Here is a 27,226-nt window from a genome sequence, read left to right on the forward strand (position 1 = left end):
GTCAATTAAAAAACAAAAGATAAGGAAGATAAATGCTGAAAAATTTTCCAGCCAATTAAAATCTTTTATCCTGCCTGACCTGTGGTGGCGCAGTGGGATAAAGCGACCTGGAACACTGAGGTCGCCGGTACAAAACCCTGGACTTGCCTGGTCAAGGCACATATGGGAGTTGATGCTTCCTGCTCCTCCCCTTTCTCTCTCTCTCCCCCCAATAAATCTAAAAATCAATAAATAAAATAAATAAATAAAAATAAAATCTTTTATCGTGGCCTCAGTAGCCCCCTTGCTGGGAGGCTCCCAAAGCCCTCCCCACAGATGACAGACAGCGTCTCTCCTCTCACCTCCCCACCTCTCCTGGCACTTGGGTTCTGGCTCCAAACTTCGAGGGAAACCATCCAATGCTCCCGCCACCCCATTCACCCTCTGCCTTCTGTCTCGCCGCCAAGCCTCCTTTCAAATCCCACTGAGCCTTCATCCAGACCATTTCTGTGCCCTCCCAGACAGGAGATGCGGTTCTGGTTCTTGCTCTCTGGTCAAATTAAAGTCTTCATTTCCTTATCTGTAAAATAGGGGTGGGGAACGGACCCAGATGATCCAAGTCTCTTATGTTTCCAAGACACAGTAACTCACAGAACCTGAGAAAGGTCAGCGAGCCTGAGCGTCCACCCTTCTTTCTTTCCCGTCTACTGTTCATACATGTAGCAAGATACGGCTCTGTAATGCTCACGATTCCCTGCGTGTTGCCATGCTGACCATCTCAGGCACTGGTCTTCGCTGCCTTGGAGACTATTCTTTAAAGAAAGGGATCATTCTGCATCTCCTCTGGACATGGCCTTTCCCCCTCCCTCCTACCAACCACAGAGCCGAATGCCTTTATTAGCAATTAAAACAAAACCGAACAAAAACTTGTTTCTCATACATGAAAGAGATCAAAAGAGTCCTTTTTGAGTCAGTTTTCACTTAAGATACAGAAAATTGTTTTAAACTACTGGATCAAAGGGCGCAGGGAAATTCAGGCCAAAATTAACTCATAGTAGACTGACTTGTGGTCTTATAGGTGTTACGAGTCTTAAAGCCCAGGAGAGAAGGAAGTCAGCTCCTAAAAGCCAAAGAACAGGAGGAAAGTGCCTCTTGTTTTTGCTCTCCTCCACACGGCCTGTGTTCTCTCCTCTTCCCCAAAGGGAAGGCAAGACCTAGTCAATACCGCAGATGTGGCTTTTCAGCGCGTTTGCACCTCTCCAAACATCCAGTGTGGTCTGAGAATGCAAAGACTGGCTGAGAAGGGACTGAAAACCCATAATCGGCTCCCTTCCCGTATTTATAGACAGTGAAAGGACAGGAAAATTCTGTGTCTACACAAATATACACAGCCTCACTTCTCCTTGCCAGAGGCAGTCAACCCCTCCTAGCTGCCTCTCACAGCCCTTCTCACGTTCTCCCTTGGAAGCTAGTCAGAATCCCCGACGGGCTGTGAGACCGAGACAGAGGCCAACAGTTCCAGTTTCTATACTCCTGGTAATACCTAGCACAGAGCCCTGCACTGCTGGGTGTTTGGGAAACATGTTGAATGAGTAACAAGAGTAATATAATGGCCCCTGAGATTCTTAAAGGGGCCACAGTAAACAAAACTACTCTCTTCTCGCCTGACCAGGTGGTGGCCAGTGGACAGAGCGTTGGATTGGGATGAGGAAGGACCCAGGTTCGAGACCCCGAGGTTGCCAACTTGAGCGCGGGCTCATCTGGCTTGAGCAAAAAAAAAAAAAAGCTTACCAGATTGGACCCAAAGTCGCTGGTTCAAGCAAGGGGTTACCTGGTCTGCTAAAGGCCCGCGGTCAAGGCACATATGAGAAAGCAATCAATGAACAACTAAGGAGTCCCAACGAAAAACTGATGATTGATGCTTCTCATCTCTCTCCATTCCTGTCTGTCTGTCCCTATCTATCCCTCTCTCTGACTCTCTCTGTCCCTGTAAAAAAAAAAAAGAAAAAAAAAAAGAAAAAAAATACATTAAAAAAAACAAAAAACTGCTCTCTTCTTAAGTCCTGAGCTACTATAAAAATCATCAAGACTGCTGGAGTGCTGTATATTCTGATCTGAGTGGTGATTACACAGGTATATACATTTATAAAATTCACTGAGCTGTACATTTAAGACTTGTCTGCTTTACTATAAATAACTTACTTACACCTCAACTAAAAAAAAAAATCAAGCACCAAAAATTGCTGTTTATATACTAACTCTTTCCTAGGTCTCTTTATAGACTTCCTAATCCTCCAGAGTCCTATAAAAAGGGTTAAAAGTGGGAATTATTGAACCCTTGTACAGGAGGCCCTGGGGCACAGAAAAATACAGTCTGGTTACACAGAGAGTCAGGAATGTAGCAACAACAAGACCCTGGAGTTTATGATTCTGCACCTAGACTGGGCCAGTCCACCAAACCACCAACAGCCAGTTATAACTCAAAAGAAAACAGCCCCCTAAAATAGCAACTGTTTGTTCCATCTCTCCTGTCAGCTGGCTTTTTGCATGGCACTTTTAATTTTATTTTCAAAACCATTCTGGCAGGACTGGGAACACGCCACCAGTGTCTACTAAGAAGCAATGAGGCAGCAGAACACACTGGAATGAGGAGGTAGAAACCATAGGTCTTGTTCCAAGTTTGCCTTCATGAACTGTGTCATTTCTAACAGGCCCCCTAACCTTTCTGGGCCTGGGCTTTCCCTCTGTATAAGCAACATGAGCTCTAAAGTTGAGATTTCCAGAGCTGCTTAGGAAATAGGAATGTACTGTGAAAGTTAATAAAAAGGAGAAAGCTATTTTAATGGGCACTAGTAGGGACTTCAGGTTTTAAAGACCTTAACTTAGAACCAGGTGGCCCTGGCCGGATCACATGATTAGTTAGAGCATCATCCCAAAGCAGAGGTTGCAGGTTCAATTACTGGTCAGGGCACATACAGGAGCAGATTTATGTTCCTCTCTCCCCCCCTCTCCTTTCCCTGCTTTTTTTTTTTTTTTTTTTTTAAGATTTTATTTATTCATTATAGAGAGAGGGGAGAGAGAGAGAGAGAAGGGGGGAGGAGCTGGAAGCATCAACTCCCATATGTGCCTTGACCAGGCAAGCCCAGGGCTTTGAACCGGCAACCTCAACGTTTCTAGGTTAACGCTTTATCCACTGCGCCACCACAGGTCAGGCCCTTTCCCTGCTTTCTAAAACCAATTTAAAAAATATTTTTAAAGAATCAACCAATGGCCTGACCAGGCGGTGGCGCAGTGGATAGAGTGTCGGACTGGGATGCGGAGGACCCAGGTTCGAGATCTCGAGGTGCCAGCTTGAGTGCGGGCTCATCTGGCTCGAGCAAAAAGCTCACCAGCTTGGACCCAAGGTCGCTGGCTCGAGCAAGAGGTTACTTGGTCTGCTGAAGGCCCATGGTCAAGGCACAGATGAGAAAGCAATCAATGAACAACTAAGGTGATGCAACGAAAAGCTGATGATTGATGTTTCTCATCTTTCTCCGTTCCTGTCTGTCTGTCCCTATTTGTCCCTCTCTCTGACTCTTTCTCTGTCCCTGTAAAAAAAAAAAGAAACAACCAATGAATGCAAAAATAAGTGGAACAACAGATTGATGTCTCTTTCTCTCTCCCCTCCTCAGGTTCGATTCCCGGTCAGGGAACACAAGGGAAGCTACCATCTCCTTCTCTACCCATCCCCCTTCTCTCTTTCCCTCTCTTCACCTCCTGTAGCCATGGCTCAAATGGTTCGAATATATTGGCCCTGGGTGCTGAGGATGGCTCCATGGCCTTGTCTCAGGTGCTGAAATAGCTTGGTTGCTGAGCAATGGAACAGCTGCCCCAGATAGGCAGAGCACTGCACCGTAGGGGACTTGCTAGGTGGAACCCAGTTGGGGTGCATGCGGGAGTCTGTCTCTCTGCCTCTAAGTAAAAAGGAATAAAAAAATAAGTAAGTAAAATAAAAAAATAAAATGTCTTCCATGTTCCTAAGAAGCTTAGCTGCTCAGGGTGGCCCAGGATTCACACTAAGCACAAGAAGCCTTCCAGAGAAGCCCACTGCTCACCCCAAGATTCCCAGCATCATCTTCAATCGCCATCTTAATGAATAGACTTAATTACAATGACTCAAGTCAGACCAGCCCTTAGCAGTTGGTTCCTTCCTCCTCTCCCCTCACACAGGAGACAAATCACCTGCATCCTGTGGCCCACAGGTGGATTGATGAGGAAGTCAAGTACTGCCACAAGGAAGTACCCCCTGTACGCTTAACTGGTCACTGGGTGTTTGTCCAGCACAGCTTGAGCCGGCTCAGTCTCAGCAGAAATCTGTAGCTCTGATTTGCCAAAGTCCAGCAGTCAAGTGAGAGGCAGGCTACTGACCCAAACAAGGCTCGGATGCCAGGACAGATGCCCTCCAGCATCTGCGTTGCTCGCCCAGACAAAGGCTCAGGGGAGCAGCCAGAAACCCTTCTTCAGCCCTGGCCTCTGAACTGGGGAATCAAAATAGAAAATGTCCAGCACCATCTACAAAAGTCTGTGGCTAGGCCCTGGCCAGTTGGTTCAGCAGTAGAGCGTCAGCCTGGCATGCAAGTGGTCCCGGGTTCGATTCCCGACCAGGGCACATAGGAGAAGCGCCCATTTGCTTCTCCACCCCCACCCCCTCCTTCCTCTCTGTCTCTCTCTTCCCCTCCCGCAGCCAAGGCTCCATTGGAACAAAGATGGCCCGGGCGCTGGGGATGGCTCCTTGGCCTCTGCCCCAGGCGCCAGAGTGGCTCTGGTCGCGGCAGAGCGACGCCCCGGAGGGGCAGAGCATCGCCCCCTGGTGGGCAGAGCGTTGCCCCAGGTGGGCGTGCCGGGTGGATCCCGGTCGGGCGCATGCGGGAGTCTGTCTGACTGTCTCTCCCCATTTCCAGCTTCAGAAAAATACAAAAAAAAAAAAAAAAAGTCTGTGGCTGCTCTCAGCTTTTACAGAGAGCAAGGATATACCCAAGCTGTTAACAGACAGAGTAAATATTGAGGTGCTCCATCTTTTTTATGCAGCAAAACTGCCTGGAGTAACACCTGGCTCTGGGAGGGTTACTATACAGTGGGTACTTGCTGACTCAGAGAATGTCAGAGCAGAAATGAATCTTAGCACTCATTTAATCCATACTTCTCATTTTACCGTCAAATAAACAAAGCCTAGAGTTGGGAAGACACTTGCCCACAGACGTGGGTGGACAGAGTCAGAACCAGAGCAGGGCGCAGTGTCTCTAGGTCCTAGAGCTCGGCCTGACCACCTGGGTGATGCAGGGGCACCCAGAGGATAGGAGAGCTCACAGGAAACTGGGATCTCAAGAAAGGGCTCATTTTCAGGTTTTCATGATTAAGATTGCAGGTAGAATCCAGGCCAGACTTACTGTATTGTCTCGGAAACATAGGTCTTTGTGTCATCAGCCAAGGGAAGTAAGTAGCTCTCCCTCTCAGATCAAAGATAAACTGAAGGAAAGATGAAATCATCTCAAAGATCACAACTAACCGAGTGAGCCAGCCGGGCGCTGGCAGTGAAGCGCACACGAGGCAGCCAAGAACCTGGCTGATAAATGAGGCGGGTCAAGCTAACTTACACAGGGAAGACGTCCTCCTTACCTCAGCACGTGACCCGAGATGCTGCCAGGTGGAGAAAAGCTGCTCTTCTGCCCCTAGCCAGCAGCCCAGAATGTGCTGGCTTCAGGCTTCAGACAAGCAGAAGGGGAACCAGGAGAAAGCAACTGAGAAAGGGCGGTGACCCCATGGGTCCTTCCTGGTAAGGGAGCAGCCCCTCTACCCACCTCATTCGCTCAGGCAGCAATGGGCAGAAAACCTTCTAACGGAGAACTTCACCAGGGTGCGCAGGAAGATGGCTGCTGGACCCCAGCAAACTGCACTATGGGGACAGAAGGTGTCCACTGAGTCTGCGCCTCACTAAATTCAACCTAACACAGACTCCTCAGCTTGGCATCCAGGGCCTCCTCAGAGAAGCTACAGCCTGCCGTTCCAAAGCTCACTCCACCTGAGCCACCACTCCCCCCCACACCCCACAATCCCCCCATACACCCCACAATCCCCCACACACCCAATCCCCACACACACCCCACAATCCCCCCCACACCCCACAATCCCCCCCACACCCCACAATCCCCCCACACCCCACAATCCCCCCCATACCCCACAATCCCCACACACACCCCACAATCCCCACATACACCCCACAATCCACCCCCCCGACGCCTCACCCACATATACACACAGCATATGCTAACCTTTTTTTTTTTTTAATTTAAAAAAATTTTTTTTTTTTACAGAGACAGAGAGAGAGTCAGAGAGAGGGATAGACAGGGACAGAAACGGAGAGAGATGAGAAGCATCAATCATTAGTTTTTCATTGCGCGTTGCAACATCTTAGTTGTTCATTGATTGCTTTCTCATATGTGCCTTGACTGTGGGTGGGCTTTCAGCAGACCGAGTAACCCCTTGCTCAAGCCAGTGACCTTGGGCTCAAGCTGGCGAGCTCGGAGTCTCGAACCTGGGTCCTCTGCATCCCAGTCCGACACTCTATCCACTGCACCACCGCCTGGTCAGGCAGCATATGCTAACCTTGCTCCTACAAGCCCCCCATCTGAAGTAGCCCACCCCTTCCTGTCCCAAATCCTGCTCATCTGCGTCCCACCATCTATCCCCCATACAGTCCCTTCACGTGGGGTCTTTCACAGTGGGCACTCAAAATGTTGGCTGGATCAGGTGGAGCTTAATCTAACAACCTTTTCCTTTTTCCCACCATCGTCCGACAGAAACAAACAGCCCCATCCTGGGATGCCAACCAGAGTCCCAGCTCATAAACCTGACAGTAGCTGGCACTCTTCTGGGGATAATTCGTGTGGCCTGACTTCTCCACCTCTTATCCCTGAAATAAGAATAATAATATTTGTCAGAGAAGCTGAGTGCTTTGAGATGAGAGGCTTGGGAAACACAAATTCTCAGGTTCAAGGCCATTATTTTAAGCTCCCTTTAGACCCACGCACCATTTACCAACTAATGCTAGGAACGTAAAGCTTGTTTCTAGCCAAATACTTCTTCTTTTTTTTTTTTTTTTTAAATTGTGTTGTATTTTTTATTTATTTATTTATTTTACAGAGACAGAGAGTAAGTCAGAGAGAGGGATAGACAGGGACAGACAGACAGGAACGGAGAGAGATGAGAAGCATCAATCATCAGTTTCTCGTTGCGCGTTGCGACTTCTTAGTTGTTCATTGATTGCTTTCTCACATGTGCCTTGACCATGGGCCTTCAGCAGACCGAGTAACCCCCTGCTGGAGCCAGCGACCTTGGGTCCAAGCTGGTGAGCTCTTTGCTCAAGCCAGATGAGCCGGCGCTCAATCAAGCTGGCGACCTCGGGGTCTCGAACCTGGGTCCTTCCGCATCCCAGTCCGACGCTCTATCCACTGCACCACCACCTGGTCAGGCCCAAATACTTCTTCTTTTATTACAAGTGCCCTAGTGTATAGCTGTTGAGAGAGTTACACTGAGGACTGTGGGTAACCTGTTGGCTTTTTATATCCACAGAGTGTGGAGACTTCCATCTCAAGTGTAGAGATAGTTCATGGTTTCAAGAAAAGCCTAGAGTTTCAGGCCTGCTGTTCTCTGAAATCTCATAGTATAATGCATCAATTGGTTCCCAATCTTAGTTGTTCATTGATTGCTTCCTCATAAATGCCTTGACCAGGAGGCTACAGCAGAACAAGTGACCCCTTGCTTGAGCCAGCGACCTTAGGCTCAAGCTGGTGAGCCTTGCTCAAACCAGATGAGCTGGCAACCTCGGGGTCTTGAACCTGGGTCCTCCGTGTCCCAGTTCAACACTTTATCCACTATGCCACCACCTGGTCAGGCAACTGGTTCCCAATCTATTGGCTGTTAGCCCATTAGGTTCACAGTTACCACTCAACTGCTCTGTGAATGTGGCCACCCAGCACACTGTCGGAGCACTACATGACATATATTTATCGCACAATAATAAAAACAACTTCCACATGACCACCTACTACCATTCGTGTCAGACACAGTCCTAGGATATAGACACAAATAGTGAGTATTCAATAAATACTGGTTGAAAGGAATTATTTCTCTTCTCAACTAATGGGTACTAAAAGTACAACTATATATTATCACATGGTCATCTCTGATATTTTTTGGAATTAGAAAAAGGTCCTTCATGCCTGACCAGGCAGACGGTGGCGCAGTAGATAGAGCATAGCCCTGGGATGCTGAGGAGCCAGGTTCAAAACTCCAAGGTCGTTGGCTTGAGTGCAGGCTCGTCAGCTTGGGCATGGGATCATAGACATGACTCCATGATTGCTGGCTTGAGCCCAAAGGTCACTGGTTTAAAACCCAAAGTCGCTGGCTTGAGCAAGGGGTCACTGGCTTGGCTGGAGCCCCTGCCCCCCGGTCAAGGCACATATGAGAAAGCAGTCAATGAACAACTAAGGTGCCACCAACTATGAGTTGATGCTTCTCAACCTCTCTCCCTTCCTGTCTGTTTGTCTCTGTCTCCCCATCTCTGAAAAAAAAAAGGTGAAGCAAGTCACCTTAGGACCCCCAACCTTGTCCACCTTAATCTGACCCACACCCATATAGTGTCACTGAAACTGGCAAAAGAATCTGAGATTGGGCATTAGTAAGAGGGAGGCAGAACAGTGCAGGAGAGCTCTAGACTGGGGAGCCTAAAGAAGGGTTCTAGCTTTGACACAATCCCTAGTAAACCACTTCGTTGCTTTGAGCCTTAGTTTCTTCCCTGAAAAATGGGGTTAAAATCACACCCTGCCCTACCAACCTTATAAAGCTTCTCTGAGTTTCAAAATACAGCTAGTGCTCGACTTACGGCCACAATTGGGTCTTGTAACACAATTTGGTTGTAAGTTGAGTAAGCTATATGTACAGTACTGTGAAATGACATTATAAAAATCTTTAAGTCATATTTTATCACAATTTTCTTTCATTATTGTACCGAGTCTGGGATAACAGTTGAAATGGTGCACGCGGAGATGGTAGTGCTGCCAGAAGCTGGTCTGCACTGTCATACACCCAGCTGGGCAATGCTTGCGCTGCCAGACACAGAGCAGTCGTGGCTAGCGATTGTGGTCTGTGGTCCTAAAGTCGAATGGTTGTAGGTTGCATAGGTTGTAAGTCGATCAATATCTGTAAGATCATATAGGTGAAAATGCTTTGGAAGTCATAAAACCCTGTACAAATGTGAAGAATTTCCTTATGGAATAACTAGTGTTCATACTGCGAAAGAAGTATTAGAAAAAGTGATTTCGGCCCTGGCCGGTTGGCTCAGTGGTAGAGAGTCGGCCTGGCGTGCGGGGGACCCGGGTTCGATTCCCAGCCAGGGCACATAGGAGAAGCGCCCATTTGCTTCTCCACCCACCCCCCTCCTTCCTCTCTGTCTCTCTCTTCCCCTCCCGCAGCCAAGGCTCCATTGGAGCAAAGATGGCCCGGGCGCTGGGGATGGCTCCTTGGCTTCTGCCCCAGGCGCTAGAGTGGCTCTGGTTGCGGCAGAGCGATACCCTGGAGGGGCAGAGCATCGCCCCCTGGTGGGCAGAGCATAGCCCCTGGTGGGCAGAGCGTCACCCCTGGTGGGCGTGCCGGGTGGATCCCGGTCGGGTGCATGCGGGAGTCTGTCTGACTGTCTCTCCCCGTTTCCAGCTTCAGAAAATTAAAGAAAAAAAAAAAAAAGTGATTTCTGCCTGGTCTGTGGTAGTGCAATGGATAGAGCATCGACCTAGAGCGCTGCACCAGTTCGAAACCCTGGGCTTGCCTGGTCAGGGCATTCACAAGAAGTAACTATGAAGTTGATGCTTCCCTCTCCTTTCCCTTTCTCTCACCTTTCTCTCTCTCTCCTCTCTCTAAAATAATAAAAAAAAGTCCTGCATGTATTTCAATGTTCTTGATTTTTCTTTCTCAAAAATTCTTCCTATTAATTCAGTTTCAAGCACTCGTGCATTCCGAGTCCCCTTCTGCTCTAATATTCTAGTACTCTCCAAAATAACTGTTTAATAAACATAGATTCAAGCAATACCCATAAGACACACTCCACTGTACACCCTCTACTCTGAATTCTGAATATGCCTCTAGAACAGACCACATTATATCCTGATGATGTCTGTTTACTTGTCTGCCCCTCTAGCTAGACTGTGAGCATCCCAGAGGCAATGACCCGCCTTTATCTGCATTTACCCGGTAAATCAGGACAGCATCTGACACACAGTTCACGTTAATGTATACTTATCAATCAACTTGTGAATGAAGCAAGTTTCTAGCTACCTTCTTTAAAATGGACCACCTGAAATAAAATGTAAACATCTATCTATGCAACTCTAAGACCAAAAATATTGGGATCTCAGCATTACAATCCCTAAACAATGTACAATATCCAAATGTTTCAAAACACCTAGTTTCCTTTTCTCAAATACACTACTCTTTACGCAACACAACTAGATGAAAGCAAATGTTCTTCTGAAACTTCAGTTGTAATTCTTGATCTGAGATGATGTCATCCAACCCCCAACCCACCCACAGCTGCCTACTCCATTAAGGACTAATAGGAAGGGTCACATTGCCACCCTACCCCCAAACTGTGGCAATAGCTCCCTTCTTCAAATCTCCACCAAGCTCCATTTAGGGTGCTCCTGTGGGTGGCTCTTACAGCCAATTTTGAACTTTAACTACTCCTATCCCAGGTTTATCTGCATCCCCCCCCCACACACACACACACACACACACACAGCCAAACGTATGGGCCTCCTGAGAGGGCTGTATGCAGGGCCTCATTCTTCGGCCTGCTTTGGGACTCAGAGGCTCCTCGTTCTGAGCAAATTCAACTGCGCAGAGTGGTCAATGGGAGGACATTTCCTTAGCAGTCTGTGCCAAGCCCAGGCCGTCCCCTGAGCAACCTGGTACTTGATACCTGTTTTGGGTTTGTCTGTTTCAGTTGCTTTAAGGCTGAAAAGAAGACAATACTCTTTGCTGGGTTTTAACCCAATTAGGAATACCTGCTTAAAAAATCACTATCAGCCCAAAATCCAGAAAAAATGTCATCTTATAGAATCAAACAGGGCAAAGCTGATGACAGAATGTCACTCACCTAACTCCATCATCCACCTAACTCCAGTCCCCTATCTGAGAAGCTACTTGCATGTCCTAGTTTTACTTGCTCCCTGAGCTCCTGGAAGAAACACTTCGATGACTGTAAGACTACAGTAAGAAAACACGTGGGTTCTGTAGCAGTGCTAACTTGTGTCTCTGAGAGTCACAGATCAGTTCAACTATATATAAAAGATCCACTGGGCCAGGCTGTGTTTTTGCCCTGCCTGGAAATCCACATGGCGTCTCAGATGGCTCCTAACACAGAACAGGCAATCAAGAGAACACCTGGCCCTCCTGATGCAAAAAACTGTTGCATCAGAACAGCATCAATATCATATAAACAGAATAGGAACCAGCCACAAAACCACTGAACAAGGAAATCAGAACTCATCAAAAACTCATTTCTGGCCTGACCTGTGGTGGCACAGTGGATAAAGCATCGACCTGGAAATGCTGAGGTCGCCGGTTCGAAACCCTGGGCTTGCCTGATCAAGGCACATATGGGAATTGATGCTTCCAGCTCCTCCCCCCTTCTCTCTCTCCTCTCTCCCTCTCTGTCTCTCTCCTCTCTAAAAATGAATAAATAAAAAAATAAAATTTTAAAAATTAAAAAAAATAAAATAAAAAAACTCATTTCTGACCTGACCAGGCAGTGGTGCAGTGGATAGAGCATCGGACTGGGACACAGAGGACCCAGGTTCAAAACCCTGAGGTTACCAGCTTGAGGGCGGGCTCACTGGCCTGAGTGTAGAATCGCAGACATGACTCCATGGTCACTGACTTGAACCCAAAGGTCACTAGCTTGAAGCCCAAGGTCAGTGGCTTGAGCCCAAATTCGCTGGCTTGAGCAAGGGGTCACTAGCTTGGCTATAGCCTCCCTCCCCCATCAAGGCACATATGAAAAAGCAATAAATGAACAACTAAGAAACCGCAACAAAGAATTGATGTTTCTCATCTCTCTCCCTTCCTATCTGTCTGTCCCTATCTGTCCCTCTCCCTGTCTCTGTCTGTCACACACACAAAAAATCATTTCTGATGGAAAAAGATGTAACTTTAAAAAAAGCATTTCCTGCCTGACCAGGTGGTGGTGCAGTGGATAGAGCATCAGACTGAGATGCAGAGGACCCAGGTTCGAGACCCCGAGGTTGCTAGCTTGAGCACGGGCTCATCTGGTTTGAGCAAAGCTCACCAGCTTGGACCCAAGGTCGCTGGCTCCAGCAAGGGGTTACTTGGTCTGCTGTAGCCCCACGGTCAAGGCACATACGAGAAAGCAATCAGTGAACAACTAAGGTGTCGCAATGAAAAACTGATGATTGATGCTTCTCATCTCTCTCTGTTCCTGTCTGTCTGTCCCTGTCTATCCCTCCCTCTGACACTGTAAAAAAAAAAAAAGGAGCGTCGGCCTGGCGTGCGGGGGACCCGGGTTTGATTCCCGGCCAGGGCACATAGGAGAAGTGCCCATTTGCTTCTCCACCACCCCCCCTCCTTCCTCTCTGTGTCTCTCTTCCCCTCCCGCAGCCAAGGCTCCATTGGAGCAAAGATGGCTGGGGCGCTGGGGATGGCTCCTTGGCCTCTGCCCCAGGCGCTAGAGTGGCTCTCTCTCCACAGAGCGACGCCCTGGAGGGGCAGAGCATCGCCCCCTGGTGGGCAGAGCTTCGCCCCTGGTGGGCGTGCCAGGTGGATCCCGGTCGGGCGCATGCGGGAGTCTGTCTGACTGTCTCTACCCGTTTCCAGCTTCAGAAAAATACAAAAAAATAATAATAAGCCTTCCAGCCCGCTTTGCCCTGTAGGGAAGAGGGAGGAGATTGAGCTAGAAATATCAGCTACGGGAGAATCAAGCCAGCCAGATGCTCTTGTTAAGAACTTAAATCCTTCAATCCTTCAGCTAAGAATCTTGAAGAACCATTAACAAACTTTAGGGGTTGCTAGATGCTCATCCCTTTATTTACTAAGAAAAGACCACAGCAAAGTATAACTACTTTTCCAGAAAACAAATTCCCAGGGTATGGGAATTACCAGGGCCATACTGCACACAGAACCAAAATAAATCTAAACAAATGGCTAGTCCCGAATGTTCTGGGGCTGTGCTACTCAGAGCTTGGCTGGAATATTCAGCGTATTCCACTGTCCACTCCACACCCGGGTAACAAGGAAAGAACAGAAACACCAGGCAACAGAACAGTCCATGGAATAGAGAAGATCTGTCTTAAAGCGCAGACTTGAGACATAAGCACCATCTTCCTTGATCTGTCTTGTTGAAGGAGTATTAGACCTGTTCTGAGGCCCCCCAGAAGCAGAATGAGCACCCTCTTTTCCCAAGGGAAGAAACACAGTTTACTGCCTGTGTCAGAGCTCAGATTGCTGTCATGCCTTTTAACTCCAAATCCCACCTTCTCTATACCAACCCAAGCTGCTTCCCTAAGGAGCTACCACCCAATCTGTACTGGAGGTGAGCACTACAGGAAGACAGATCTTAGCTCCAAGTAAGAAAGGTCACTTTCTAGCAGAGCTGTCCAAAGACAGACTATGCTGTACTGTGGGAGGATAGAGCACCTCATATAAATCCCGCCAGCAGAGAGGTTCAATCAGAGGTTAATTGCTTGGCAGGAGGAATACTGCAAAGGGAGTTTGGGCATTGGCTGAATGGCTGGGTGCGGTGAACATGGCAACCCTCCGATATGAATTACTCTCTTCCTGCTACAATTTCCTCCAACACTTCACTTGTACACTTACCCCAATTTGCCTTTTATCAGTTACTATCCTCACTGAATTGTGAGCCCCCGTAGAGAAAAGGTAGTGTCTTAAGCCAACTTTATATCAGTGTGCCTCAGACTATACATGGGAGACCAAGGAAATATTTATGTTCCTCTTCTGTGCCAGACACTCTGATAGGCACTTTACATAGATTACCTCATTCCATAGCCTCACAAAAACCCTAAGAATTATTGTTATTCCCTTTTTATCGACGGGAAAATTGAGACTCAGAGTGGATAAGTAACTGCCAAGGAACTGCTGAGGGGGGGGTTAAGCTAGCATTCAAATCGAGAAATCTTTGCCTACACCACCTGGAAGAAAACACCTGCTGACTTGAGACAAATACAAGTACCTTAAAAACAGGGCAGTACTATATCCAGCTAGGTCTGTAGCTTTTTCCTGTTACTATGCTTCCATTTCCTTCTAAATATAGCCATCCCCCCTCAGAATGACCAGTCTAAAGTTATTTTTTAATATCCTTTCTCTCACTTTTTTTTAAAATTTTTTATTTATTCATTTTAGAGGAGAGAGAGAGAGAGAGAGAGAAAGGGGGGAGGAGCAGGAAGCATCAACTCCCATATATGCCTTGACCGGGCAGGCCCAGGGTTTTGAACCGGCAACCTCAGCATTCCAGGTCGACGCTTTATCCACTGCGCCACCACAGGTCAGGCTCTCTCACTTTTTAAAAGACAGTGAGTGGCACAGCACAGGGCAATCCTGAGCAAGAGGACCAGGCTTTCATAAACCTTTCCTACCCGAAGGACCTCCTCAGGGCCCCAAGAGCTCTGCCCCTCCTCCAGTCAGCCCTGGCTCCATCCCAGGGCTTCGGACCAGTTGTAAACAAAGCAGCTCCTGGCTTTCTGCCTCAGAGATGTCCGCTGCACACATCCTCAGGCCTCATTCTCCACACTCAGACCCGACTCAGGACAACTCAAAATCTCCCTGGCTAACTAGTCCAGCTCAGAGATCCTCACATTTAGCTCAACTTCCAAACAAAATCTATCTTCAATTTCAAATCACATTATAAACCTACTGGCAAGCACTAAAAAATATTTACTCTCCCTGCCAAATGGGGCAAAAAAAAAGATTTTGTCATTTGAATCAGAGACGCCAGCCTGTTTGGACAGCCAACACATAAGGCCTCTCTGACATTCCATCTGTCTAAGATGTAAACCAAAACCAATCTAGCCACCATTTCTTCAAACGAGAAACTTAAGTGCCACCAACAGAAATTCCCACTGCTCAGTTCCCTGGGTGGGTTTCAGGTTTGCCATGCCAGGGTCCCTGGGAGACCAGATCCTGCTGCCATATGCACCATTAAGATGTGATTTTCAACCAGATATCTTGACTACAGAGAACCAAAAAGCCATGTTCACTATAAATTTAACTTATTAAGATGGCTTCCGCCTGACCAGGCGGTACGCAGTGGATAGAGCGTCGGACTGGGATGCAGAAGGACCCAGGTTCGAGACCCCGAGGTCGCAGCTTGAGCGCGGGCTCATCTGGCTTGAGCAAAAAGCTCGCCAACTTGGACCCAAGGTCGCTGGCTCGAGCAGGGGGTTGCTCGGTCTACTGAAGGCCCATGGTCAAGGCACATATGAGAAAGCAATCAGTGGAGAACTAAGGTGTCGCAACGAGAGGCTGATGATTGATGCTTCTCATCTCTCTCCATTCCTGTCTGTCCCTATCTATCCCTCTCTCTGACTCTCTCTCTCTGTCCCTGTAAAAAATAAAATAAAATAAAAAATAAAATTGATTAAAAAAAAAAGATGTCTTCCTACATGTTAATGTTTTACAGCAAATTTATTAAACATGAGAGAGCCACATGGCTACAGCAACAAGCAGAACTTAATGAAGACGTATTTCCCATGAGCTCCTGGCCTCTGCATCAATCAGACATTTTCAGCCAAACCTAAATTAACCTGTATGTGAACTGATTTGCACCCATAAATCCAAAAGAAATGTGCCGGTGTAGATAGAGTGTTTGAGAAACCCAGGCTCCATTTCCCAATTTCGTACAACTCTCTTGTTAAATTATATTATGGTCCTTTCTACAAACTGTTTTCATCTTTATTACAACAGGACAAAAGGGAAAGCTAAACCATCTAGGTAGGTATTTCCTAACTAGTTACAGTGCCTTCAGGTGAAAAGAACCCTGATACCTGATCATCTTTCTTAGGAGGAAAACCAATAGGACACTGTTTAGAAAAGAACAAATAAAAGACCTCCATCTGGGTGATTTTTGTCATTTATCTATAATGCAATCCAGGGTTCCATCTGGTTCTCAGTGAAAGAACTTTCCCTTTTTGACAATCAAACCAAAGAAGTCTAATCAATAATAACTTTATCAGAAAAGTATACTTATTCAATACCTACAATGTGCCACACTCTTTCATATATTATCTTAGTTAATCCTTACCATATAGTCACGTGAAATGAATAGAATTTCCACTTTATAGAGATGTGGTGATAGTTAAGTCTCCTTGGTGGCAGAGACCATGTCTGGTGGGGTCTCTATGTTCCGAGCACTGAGCTCCTAGCACTGAGCATGCGGCCTAAGACACAGTTTAAGAGTCTACCACTTGCTTAAGAATGAATGCATAACAACCTGACCGGTGGTGGTGCAGTGGATGGAGCACTGACCTGGGACACGAGGTCCCAGGTCCAAAACCCTGAAGTCGCCAACTTGAGCATGGGCTCATGGAAATGATCCCCTGGTCGCTGACTTGAGTCCAAAGGTCACTGGCTTGAGCAAGGGATCACTGGCTCAGCTGGAGTACACCCCCACCCCCACCTGCGTCAAGGTACGTATGAGAAGCAATCAGTGAACAACTAAAGTGCCGAAGCTACGTGTTGATGCTTCTCATCTCTCTCCTTTCCTGTCTCTGTCTCGCTTTAAAAAAAAAAAAAAAAGAATGAATGTATGACAAAGGGAAAGAAAAAGAAATTTGGAAAAAATATGTACTCTGAGCTTTGCTCTAAGGCCCTAAATGAAACCACGCCTGGAACACACTTGCATACTGCAAATCTACTTGAGTTTTGGAGGTTTGTTTCCAAGGACAATTTATCTTTCCAATGTGTATGCCACACGATAGCATCAACATTTGGCCAACCACTCCACAGGGTAGAGCCTGGTCCTATTTCACTTTTTTTTTTTAATTAATTTTAGAGAGAGGAAGGTGGGGGTGGGGGGGAAAGGAACATCAATCTGTTCCTGTGTGTGCCCCGACTGGGGATCAAACCAGCCACCTGTGAGCTTCGGGATGACACTCTAACCAACCAAACTATCCGGCCAGGGCATCCTATGTTACTTTCTTTTCTCCTGCTAATCACCACATCTTGCACAGGTGAGCATTTAATGAGCTGAGCAATGACAAAGGTCATGATAATGCCTTCAGCTTGCGTGCGAGTAAACAGAACACAAGATGCCCACAGCCACCAGAAGAACTGGTCAGAGTCATTACGTCCTCTCTCCAACCGCGTTTTCTCTCTATCCAATGGGAATAACAACAGAACAGACAAAATTGTTTTCACTCATTTAGGCCCTGGCCGGTTGGCTCAGCGGTAGAGCGTCGGCCTGGCGTACGGGGGACCCGGGTTCGATTCCCGGCCAGGGCACATAGGAGAAGCGCCCATTTGCTTCTCCACCCCCTCCTCCTTCCTCTCTCTTCCCCTCCCGCAGCCAAGGCTCCACTGGAGCAAAGATGGCCCGGGCGCTGGGGATGGCTCCTTGGCCTCTGCCCCAGGCGCTAAAGTGGCTCTGGTCGCAGCAAAGCAACGCCCCCGGAGAGGCAGAGCATCGCCCCCTGATGAGCAGAGCATCGCCCCTGGTGGGCGTGCCGGGTGGATCCCGGTTGGGCGCATGCGGGAGTCTGTCTGACTGTCTCTCCCCGTTTCCAGCTTCAGAAAAATACAAAAAAAAAAAAAAATTGTTTTCACTCATTTAATAAATACTTACTAAGCACTAACCACATGTCAGCCACTGTGCTAGGTGCTAGAGACAGTGATGAACACGATGATCACATTATGCCCCATGGAACTTAACATCCTCAGTGGATGCTGTGAGACTCATATGAAAAAAAGACTTTTGCAAACTTCAAAGAACTTATACCACTAGGAAGTATTGCTCCCCTTCAGTGTTCCCTAACTTGGTTAATGGCATCACCTTCCAACCACTGTCCAAGCTATAAACTTAAGAATTGTTCTCAACTCCTCCCTCTCCCTCAACCTGCCCACAGTTCTAATCTGCCACCAAGCATCTTCTGAGTCTCCTTTAGCCCTTCGAGTAGTAAGGTTTTTTTAAAAATAAAATTAGTAATTAGTTCCAGTTCCAGTTTTATTAACCTAAAATCATGTTTGTTTGATAACCAATTTATGGAAACAAGAAGAACATACATTTGCCTTTTTTTAATGTTGCCTTACACATTTTTAAAACAAATCGATTGTACTCTGGACGGTCAGGAGGCACAAGGACGTACATGAATGTTCGTACTAACCAAAGGGTTAGAAAAGTCTGACACGTATCACTTCTCACCTACTCTGCCATGCTTCTACACTAGGCACTTTGTTCCTACTTGAATAATCACAAGTTTCCTTAAAATAATGATAATGGCAAGCCTTTGCTGATCACTTACCATAGGACAGGCACTGTTAACAGTTTTGCATGCATAACATAATTTAATCCAATAAATTAGATACCAGTACCCCTATTTCCAGGGGAGGAGTCTGAGGTGCAGAGTGACCTCCCGAGGCGCACACCGCTAGTGAGACAGCTCAGCACACACCCACATCCCTGAGACTCCACCCCCATCTGCTACTGGATCCCTGCCCCAGTCCCCTCCTGGTCGGTCTGCACTGCCTTTCTGCTGCTGCTGGAGTGTCCTTCCAAACGTTCAAGCTGATCTGTCTCTTCTGCTGTAAGATAGCCAGTGGCTCCTCACTATGTCCAGGTCAAGGTCTAACAGCTACAGGCCAGTCCTGTGTTACCCTCTGCTGTCCTGCCACTCTCACAGCTCCCCAGACTCCACGCTGACTCACCTCACATCTGCCTCCTCAACTCACAGCTGCCTCCTCCGTCCTTCCCCTCCCGACAGGAAGCTTCTCTTTAGCCTTGGCTCCAAGTACACACTCAAGTTTCAGCACTGACTGGTGTGTTTCCATCCTTCTGCCCTCCTTCTCCTCCTTCTCTCTCTCCCTCTCTCTCTCTCTCTCTCTCACACACACACACACACACACACAAACACATACACAAACTCAAAATAAAACAAAACTACATACTTCCAATCCTGAGTCCCTGGGGGGTCGGTCTCAGCACAGTATCAAGTCAGTAAGTGCCTGAGTGGCATGTCGTGGTGATAACACTTTGCAGCACCATTCCAACAAGCAGATAAAACCCTTTTCCCCAGAGGATGCTAAAAACGGCAGAAGCTCCTGTCCCCTTAGGCCAACTCACGAAGTTAGACTGCTTCCGGCAGTTATTACAACTGAGACTGGTCCTACCTAGTCTGCCGGAAGCCTCTCTCCAAGACTCTTATTTTAAAGCATTTTTTAATTGATTGGGGGGGGGGCACAAGAAGTGTCAAGTCATAGTTGCTTCAGTTTAGTTGTTCATTGCTTGCTTGTTGCTTGTCATATGTGCCTTGACCCTGCAAGCCTAGGGTTTCAAACCGGCATCCTCAGCACTCCAGGTTGATGCCTTATCCACTGCACCACCCTCTCTAAGCCTCTTGAAAGCCCATTCAATCACCTCTAAAACTGCAGAAACTCAACTAGCTCCAGACCAGAAGACCACAGGAGAATTGGCCTCCGATGGGAGATAAAGTAAACTGATGCCCTCCTCTACCATCCTGCAACGGGGAAAGCATTCCCAAATGCAGACTGGTGAAAACAATGACTGTAATGACCATGAACAACAGAGGATCCTGACTAAGAGTCATCCAAGGAAAAAGCCAGAGACAGCAAAATTTGACCCTGTTCTCCATCTCCAGAGCTTCATTCAATTGGAGTCCAGGCCACAAACAGATGACTGCATCCGCCGTCTCTCTGGTCTCTCTGGTCTCCCTGCTCCCGTCCTCCCCTCTCCACAGGTCTATTTTACAAAAAGCAGCCAGATGGTGTTTTTAAAACTATTATCAATGATTAAAACACACTCCTGGATAACACCCTCCAACAGCTCCCCATCCACTTGAAATAAAATCAAAACTCTTTACCAGGAAGTTCAAGGTCCACTCCCTACCCCCTTATTTCATACCACTCTCCACTTCAATCACTACATTCCACAAACAGACGTCTTCTGTTTCTTAAAACAAGCCAACCTCTGGGCCTTTTCCTATGCTAGTCCAAGGCCCCTTCCCTGGATTTTTACAGAGCTGGTTTCTTCTCAAGGAATAAACTTACCTTTCCAAAGAGGACTTCCCTGGCTACTCTGTCTAAAGTGGCACCCCTTCCTACCTCATCACTGCCCATCAGAATTTTTTTCCCCAGCACACCACAACTAGACTCTATTTCCTTCATTGTTTTCCTGTCTCTGTCTTCTCCCTCATTAGGGTGGAAGCTGTTTTGTTTACCTATGAATACATTGCATGCAATAAGCACAAATAATTTCCAAAGGACTGGTTGACTAGCGACAGAGGGGCATCCTCAAGACGGGCTAGCCCCTACTTTGTGCTGGACCCTGTAATAGCATGATCTTCCTTTCGCAGAGGTAAATTAACCAGTTCAAGGTCACAGAACTAGGGACTACGCGGCCTTCTGAGTCAAATAACTTATCTGTACAGCTCCCTAACCCCTCTCACCTTCGCCCCTCTTATGGGGAAGGTCTCATGCTATGTATGGTTCACTCTCATACTGACATAAATAAAGCAGATTTGTCTAAATTGCTTCAAAGTTATTACTGTATTTTCCCATTCACCTCACCCAGAAAGCCACACAACAACAAAAAGTACAGCGCGTCAAGGTTCAATATCCCCGCCCCTAATACACAGCAGTGGGGAAGGGGGAGGCGTCGGGCCAATGGAGGGATGGAATCCTCATTTCTGGTTCAGAGAGATGGGGAAGCTGTGAGTCACAGGGGGGAAGGCTTAAACCCTGTGGAAACTCCGATAAGCCCTGGCTCCGAAACAACAAGAAGTGAATCAAGCCTCGAAGGCGCTGTAGGCCTTACGGAGGTCAAACCTGCTGGTGGACGGGGCGGGGCGGGGGGGGGGGGGGGGAACAGGACAACCACGGGACGAGAGAAAAAGTAACTTGCTCAAGTTCACTCAGCAAGTGGACAGCGCCGGAACCAGGGGTCTCCTCTCCCCCTGCCCCCTTTTCTCTCCGTCAAGGAGGCTTCTCAAGGAAAATCCTGGGTCAGGGAGTGGAAGGAGGCCAGGGCCAGCTCAGGGACCCCTCAGAGGGGCAGGAGTGGGACCAGCGTTAGGATGGGGGACAGAAAGGACTCGAGGAGGAGGAGGCGGCAGGACCTGTGAAGGTGGGAGGGGGCAGGCCAGGGGGAGGAGGGAAAGGCGGAAGTGAAAATAGATTGGGGGTGTGTTGTAAAAACAGGGTGGGGGCAGGCCGGGGCGAGGGCTGGGGGGTGAGAGTCTGATGGTGGAGGAGCCCAGGGCTCGCGGAGGCACCGAGGGAGTCCGGCTGGGGGGAGCCCCGGCCCCGGAGAGGCACGAACGGGGGGCAGACAGAGGAGAGTCCCAGGAACCGAGCACACCCTGGCGCGTGGCGGCCGAAGGCGGAGTCCGGGCCTCCCGGGAGGCGAGGGGCGTCGGAGGAGGCCGGGCCGACTCACCGCGCTTGTTTTTGGTGCCGTGCTTCTTGGCGGCCGTCAGCTCCTGCTCGATCTTCTTCTCCAGGAATTCTTGTTTCTTACTTAGCATCTCCTCCGTGTCCCGCAGCCGCTGGATGGCCTCCTGGGGGGTCGGGCCGCCCTTGCCAGACTTTCCCCCTCCCGCCCCAAACAGCTTCCCGAACACCGACATGGTTGCTGCTCGCCGCGCCGGCCTGCGCCGTCGGTTCCGGCTCGGCTTCGGCGCCCGCTCCCAGCCGCCGCAGGCCTCTCCGCCGCCTCCGCCCCGCAGCTGGGCCCGGCCGCGCCACCTCCCACAGGCCCCCACGCCCGGCCGGGCCGGCGTCAGGGCAACGCGCCGCCTACTACAACTCCCGGTGCGCAACGCGCCGACTGTGCCTTAAATCTACTGGAAAGAGGCGCGCGGCATGCCGGGAGGCTATAGTCTTCCGGCTTGAGGCGCTGGACGGTGCGTAGTTTTTGGTCTGTCTAGGGTCAAACGGCGTGGTGGCATGCTGGGAAATGTAGTGTTCTTGGGAACTCGCTCTGTAGAAGAACAAGGACAGAGAGAGAACTAAGAGTATATGGAAAAAACAGTAATTAACATTATGTACATGCTGTGGTCTAGGCATCGTGAAAAGTTCTTTATGCATTATCACATTTAATTCTCACAAGCCTATGAAAAATGATACTGTCCCCATTTTGTTGGTAAGTAACCATCACGGAGAAATCCCAGTGACTTACTAGTCGTGTTTTTGCATTTGCTGTTCTTTCTACCTGGAGTGCCTTTCTACTTTTTACTCACCTAATAGGTTCTTCAAAACCTAGTAGAAGATAACAGCCTTGGGACTGGAGTTAGATTACAAAAGTTCAAAACCCACTCTGAATACTTGCTTGGGTAAGTTGCTTCCCCTACTCAGTGTATCTCCCTTGCAGAAACTGTAGACCAGAAACGATGACAGGACCACCTTAAAATTATGTAAGCTAGGGAATGTAAACTCCTTACTTGACATAGGCCTACCAAAGTAGGTGCTCAAAAATGTGTATTGATCCCTACAAATTCTGGGTCATCATTATGCACAATAATTAAACCAGAAAGATACCCAGAACTTTCAAAAGTAGCAGAAGTATTGAGGATTTCTCCCTGCATTTACACAGGCCCAGCTGGATGTGGGTCCACATTTAATTGTTTCCCCTACTCCTTTACTGTCGAGAATCACTTCATCATTCATTAGCAGTGAGGCTCTGAGTAGTAGCCAATACTTTCTCCCCAAGCCCACCTTTCTAACTTGCTGCTCCCAATCGCCAATGAACAAAACCCTAACTTCTCAAAGGCCTTCTTTATTCATTCCTGAATCTTTCAAATATGTGAAGTTGCTTGGGAACAGAGTTTGATAAATGACCACCGACCTGAGCTTTTCCTCTATTATTTCACACATGAGCTTGTCTCCTCCCTACACTCTGATCTATAGGTGAATACATGCCTTGGGTGCTGTTGTTCTTGTTGTAATCTGCTACAACTCCAGCATGCATATATAGGCAGGTAGCCACTCTCAGAGAATGGGAGACTTTCTTTCACCCAACTTTGCAAGATGTGAGAGACATGCTAGAACTGTCAAGAATTCACAGCAGCATAAATTGTAAAACATAAATCTAGTTTGTGTTTGTTTTGTAATTGAGACATAGCAATGTTTTTATCAAAATATAAAAACAAGGAGACTTCAATCAAGCCACATTAAGGGTACCCCCCCCACATCAAAGCAATCTGCTCCTGCCCCTCTTATCTAAGTCATGCTGCAACCAGGCACCCAGGTAACGAAACACTTGCTGGGCTTGAGCCATGACCCAAAGAATATATGAATAGGCAGACCCTGTAGGCCTTGTCACCATCAATTTTATATTGGGGGCAGGGGGCGTGGCGAGGAGTAAGGATGATAGTAGAGTCCCTTGTCATAAATTTGGGAGCCCAGAAAAACATCTTGAGGATATGATAGCAGAACACTCAGATTTTATTTATTTATTTATCTTCCTTTATTTTAGAGAAAGAGAAAAGGAGAAAGAGGGAGGCAGTCTGTTCCTTCCTGTATGTGTGTCCTGACCAGGGATTGAACCCACAACATCTGTGCTTCAAGACAATGCTCTAACCAACCAACTTATCTGGCCAGGGCTGACCACTCAGATTAAAAAAACATTTTTTTTAATTTATTGATTTAGAAGGAGAAGGAGAGAAAGAGAGAAACCTCAATTTGTTCCTGTATGTGCCCTGACCAGGGATCGAACCGGCAAACTCTATGCTTCCATATGGTGCTCTAACCAACCAAGCTATCCAGCCAGGGATGAACACTCAGATTTAATCTTAATTACCAACTCCAATCAATTGGTCTGGGCCCACTTGGATTGCTGGGTAGAGGCTACATCAGGATTCCTTGTAATAATGTGCTGAGATACATCTGAGATGTCTGCCTAGGGATTGGAAATGGTGACATTTGGGCAATATAGCCGCCATCCTGGCTAAGGATCCAGCTGCCTTTGTAGAGATTCACAGGATGAACTGGCTCCATATTGGAGAGCTCTGGGTTTCCCTGGCCTTCAATTTACTGGTCTGTTGGACAAATACACAGCCTTTTCAAACTGTGACTGGCTGGTATTAGCTCATTAAAAGCTTTGGGAAAAGAAAAAAAAAAAAGCTATGGGAAAAGAATGAGCATTACATGCAACAACTTGGATAACTCATATATTAGCTGAATGAAAGAAATCAGACGCAGAAGCTTGTACCATTTCATTTATGCAAAATTCAAAACCAGGCAAGACTAATCTGTGGTGATAGGAGTCAGATTAGCGGTTACCTCTGAGGGGATAGCCCTGGCGAAATGAGTTTGTGAGCTTCCTGATAGGTTCTATATATATCATGATCCAGTGGTGTTCACTGCCAACCTCCCTGCCACCCTTCAGGTCCTTGAGAATCCGTGAGGGTCATCTGCTGGCAGCCTTGGGGTTTGGGAGCATCTGTGGTTGCCATCTCCTCGCCTTCCTCCTCAGGAGACAAAACTGGCCCAACCAGTTTTTCTGGCCCACACAGGATACCTGCTCTGTCAACTGAGACTTCCAAGCCACCACCTCTGTCATTTGTCCCAGATATTTTCAGCTACCCCTTAAAATGGAAGTGTTCTTTCCATCAGACATTACCTTCCAGGGCCTTGAGTCAGCATTTCTCAGCATACACGGCGGATCTCACTGGGTTTGAAGCCCAGGTGCACACATTCACACATTCTGACTGTGAGTGAGTTCTTAGGCAGGTTGCTACAACCAAGCCTTGTTTTCCAGGGGTGCCTTGAGGACTCACTGACAGATAAATAAGGCACAGAATGCAGGGGTTGGTGCTTAGTAGGTAGTCAGGTTAGCCACAACTCAAGTGCCCACGTTTATTGATAAAGAAACTGAGGCCAGCTAGCTTATAGGCAGACAGAGGACTGGAAGGGGAAGGAAGAAAAGGAAGCAGGATTAACAGGGTTCCTCAAGTCATATATTCTGTAGGGTCGATGTTGGACATGGCCCTTCCCCCTCTCCACTCGCTGGCACCACCGTCATGGATCCTGGCTGCGAGCTATGGAAGAAAGAGTAATAAAACTACATGTAACCTTTTATTAAGAACAACAGTTCTGAGGAAGACAAGATGGCGCTGGAGTAGGCGGACGTACCAACATCCACCTCCCAGAACCAAAGTGGATTACAAACTAATTTTAAGAACTATCATCTGGAAAAACCAACTTTGGACTAAACTAAGAGGGCTCTTCAACCAAGGAACACTGAAGAAGCCACACCAGACTGGTCAGGAACGCCCTGAAATGGAACTAACAATACATGAGCATAAATTTAAAGGACTTTTAGATACTGGAGCTGATGTATCTGTTATTACTAAGCTACATTGACCTCCTTCCTGGCCCACTCATGCAGCAGCCACAGAATTACAAGGTATAGGGCAGAGTAAATCCCCTCAACAAAGTTTTAGTTTTCTAAATTGGGAAGATTAAGAAGGTCATTCTGGATTTTTTAAGCCTTATGTGCTCCCTGGATGGCCAGTTAATTTGTGGGGTGGAGATGTTTTGAAAGATATGGAAGCATTGCTTGTCAGTCCTGATGGTTTGGTCAGTGCTCAGATGCTTGATCGGGGATTTTTGCCCACCAAGGGACTAGGGAAAGAACAGCCAGGAAGTCTCACCCCCATAGAAGTGGCACCCAATACCAGAAGGTGTGGATTAGGATATCAAAATTTAGCATAGGGGCCTTGATAGCTCCTGCTACCTCAATAATGCACTGTGCAGACCCAATTACTTGGAAATCAGATAATCCTGTATGGGTAGACCAATGGCCCCTTTCTCAGGAGGCACCTGCTCAATTGGTACAAGAGCAGCTACAGCTTGGGCACAATGAACCATCTAATAGCCCATGGAATACACTTCCATATTTTGATCTTGTTGCCTCCTGGATTATCAAGGGGCATAGGCGACCCTTACAGCTTATAGGTTTTGAGCCTCAAAATTATTGTTGTTCCTTTTTTCAAAGGATCAACAACAGTGGCTCTGGGAAACTTCCACTAAATGGCAAATCGCTCTTGCAAATCAATGGACAACTTTATACTAAAACTGTCAACTTAAAATCAGCTCAAAGTCTAGAATTATATGCCATTATCATGGCTTTTCAGCATTTGCAATATTACCCTTTATATATAGACAGCAAATATTTACTTATGGTGTTTCCACTATAAAGACTGCGGTCTTAGGGACAAATGCTGATGAAATATTTCAGCACTTCCTTCTTCTTCAAAGACTTGTATGTCAACATAGAGCTCCATGTTTTATAGGACATACTCGAGCTCACTCCATGCTCCCTGGAGTTTTAGCACAAGGGAATGCCCTTGTTGATCAAGCTACCCAAAAGAAAATTATCTGGAGCAACCATGACAGATCGAGCAATTCAGTCTCATACTATTCATCACCAGAACGCTGCAGCCCTGTGTAAAGTTTCAACTTTCTCGGGAAGCAGCACAGCAGATTGGGAAATCCTGTCCAAGGGGTCCTATACTATAATCTGTCCCTTAATTTGGAGTTAACCCTCAAGGACCCCTACCAGGATAACTTTGGCAAATGGATGTTACTCATATACCTTCATTTGGCAAACAGTCCTATGTCCATGTTACAGTGGATACCTATTCTGGATTTATAGTAACCTCTGTCAGAACAGGAGAGGCTGCTAAGCATGGCTCATTGTCTGTATGCATTGTTCTATTATTGGATTTCCTAAACTGGTTAAACTGACAATGCTCCTGCATATGGAGCAAAAGCATTTACTGTATTTTGTCAAACCTTTCAAATTATGTGTATTTCTTAAAATCTTTAAATTTTTATTTATTTATTTTTACAGAGGCAGAGATAGACAGGGACAGACAGGAATGGAGAGAGATGAGAAGCATCAATCATCAGTTTTTCGTTGCAACTTCTTAGTTGTTCATTGATTGCTTTCTCATAT

General features: G+C 47.3%; 1 protein-coding gene across 1 annotated transcript in view; it reads right to left on the reverse strand.

The window, feature by feature from the left end:
• CHMP4B (charged multivesicular body protein 4B) overlaps positions 1-21,978 on the reverse strand; it is a 37,625-nt gene extending 15,647 nt beyond the window's left edge. Inside the window, exon 1 of the mRNA XM_066236592.1 lies at positions 21,704-21,978. Within this exon, the coding sequence (XP_066092689.1) occupies positions 21,704-21,893 (190 nt within the window). The 5' untranslated portion in view covers positions 21,894-21,978. The remainder of the gene's footprint in view (positions 1-21,703) is intronic.
• Positions 21,979-27,226: the final 5,248 nt, after the last annotated feature.

The sequence above is a fragment of the Saccopteryx bilineata genome, chromosome 6 (genome assembly GCF_036850765.1).
Source record: "Saccopteryx bilineata isolate mSacBil1 chromosome 6, mSacBil1_pri_phased_curated, whole genome shotgun sequence".
Taxonomy (NCBI): Eukaryota; Metazoa; Chordata; class Mammalia; order Chiroptera; family Emballonuridae; genus Saccopteryx; species Saccopteryx bilineata.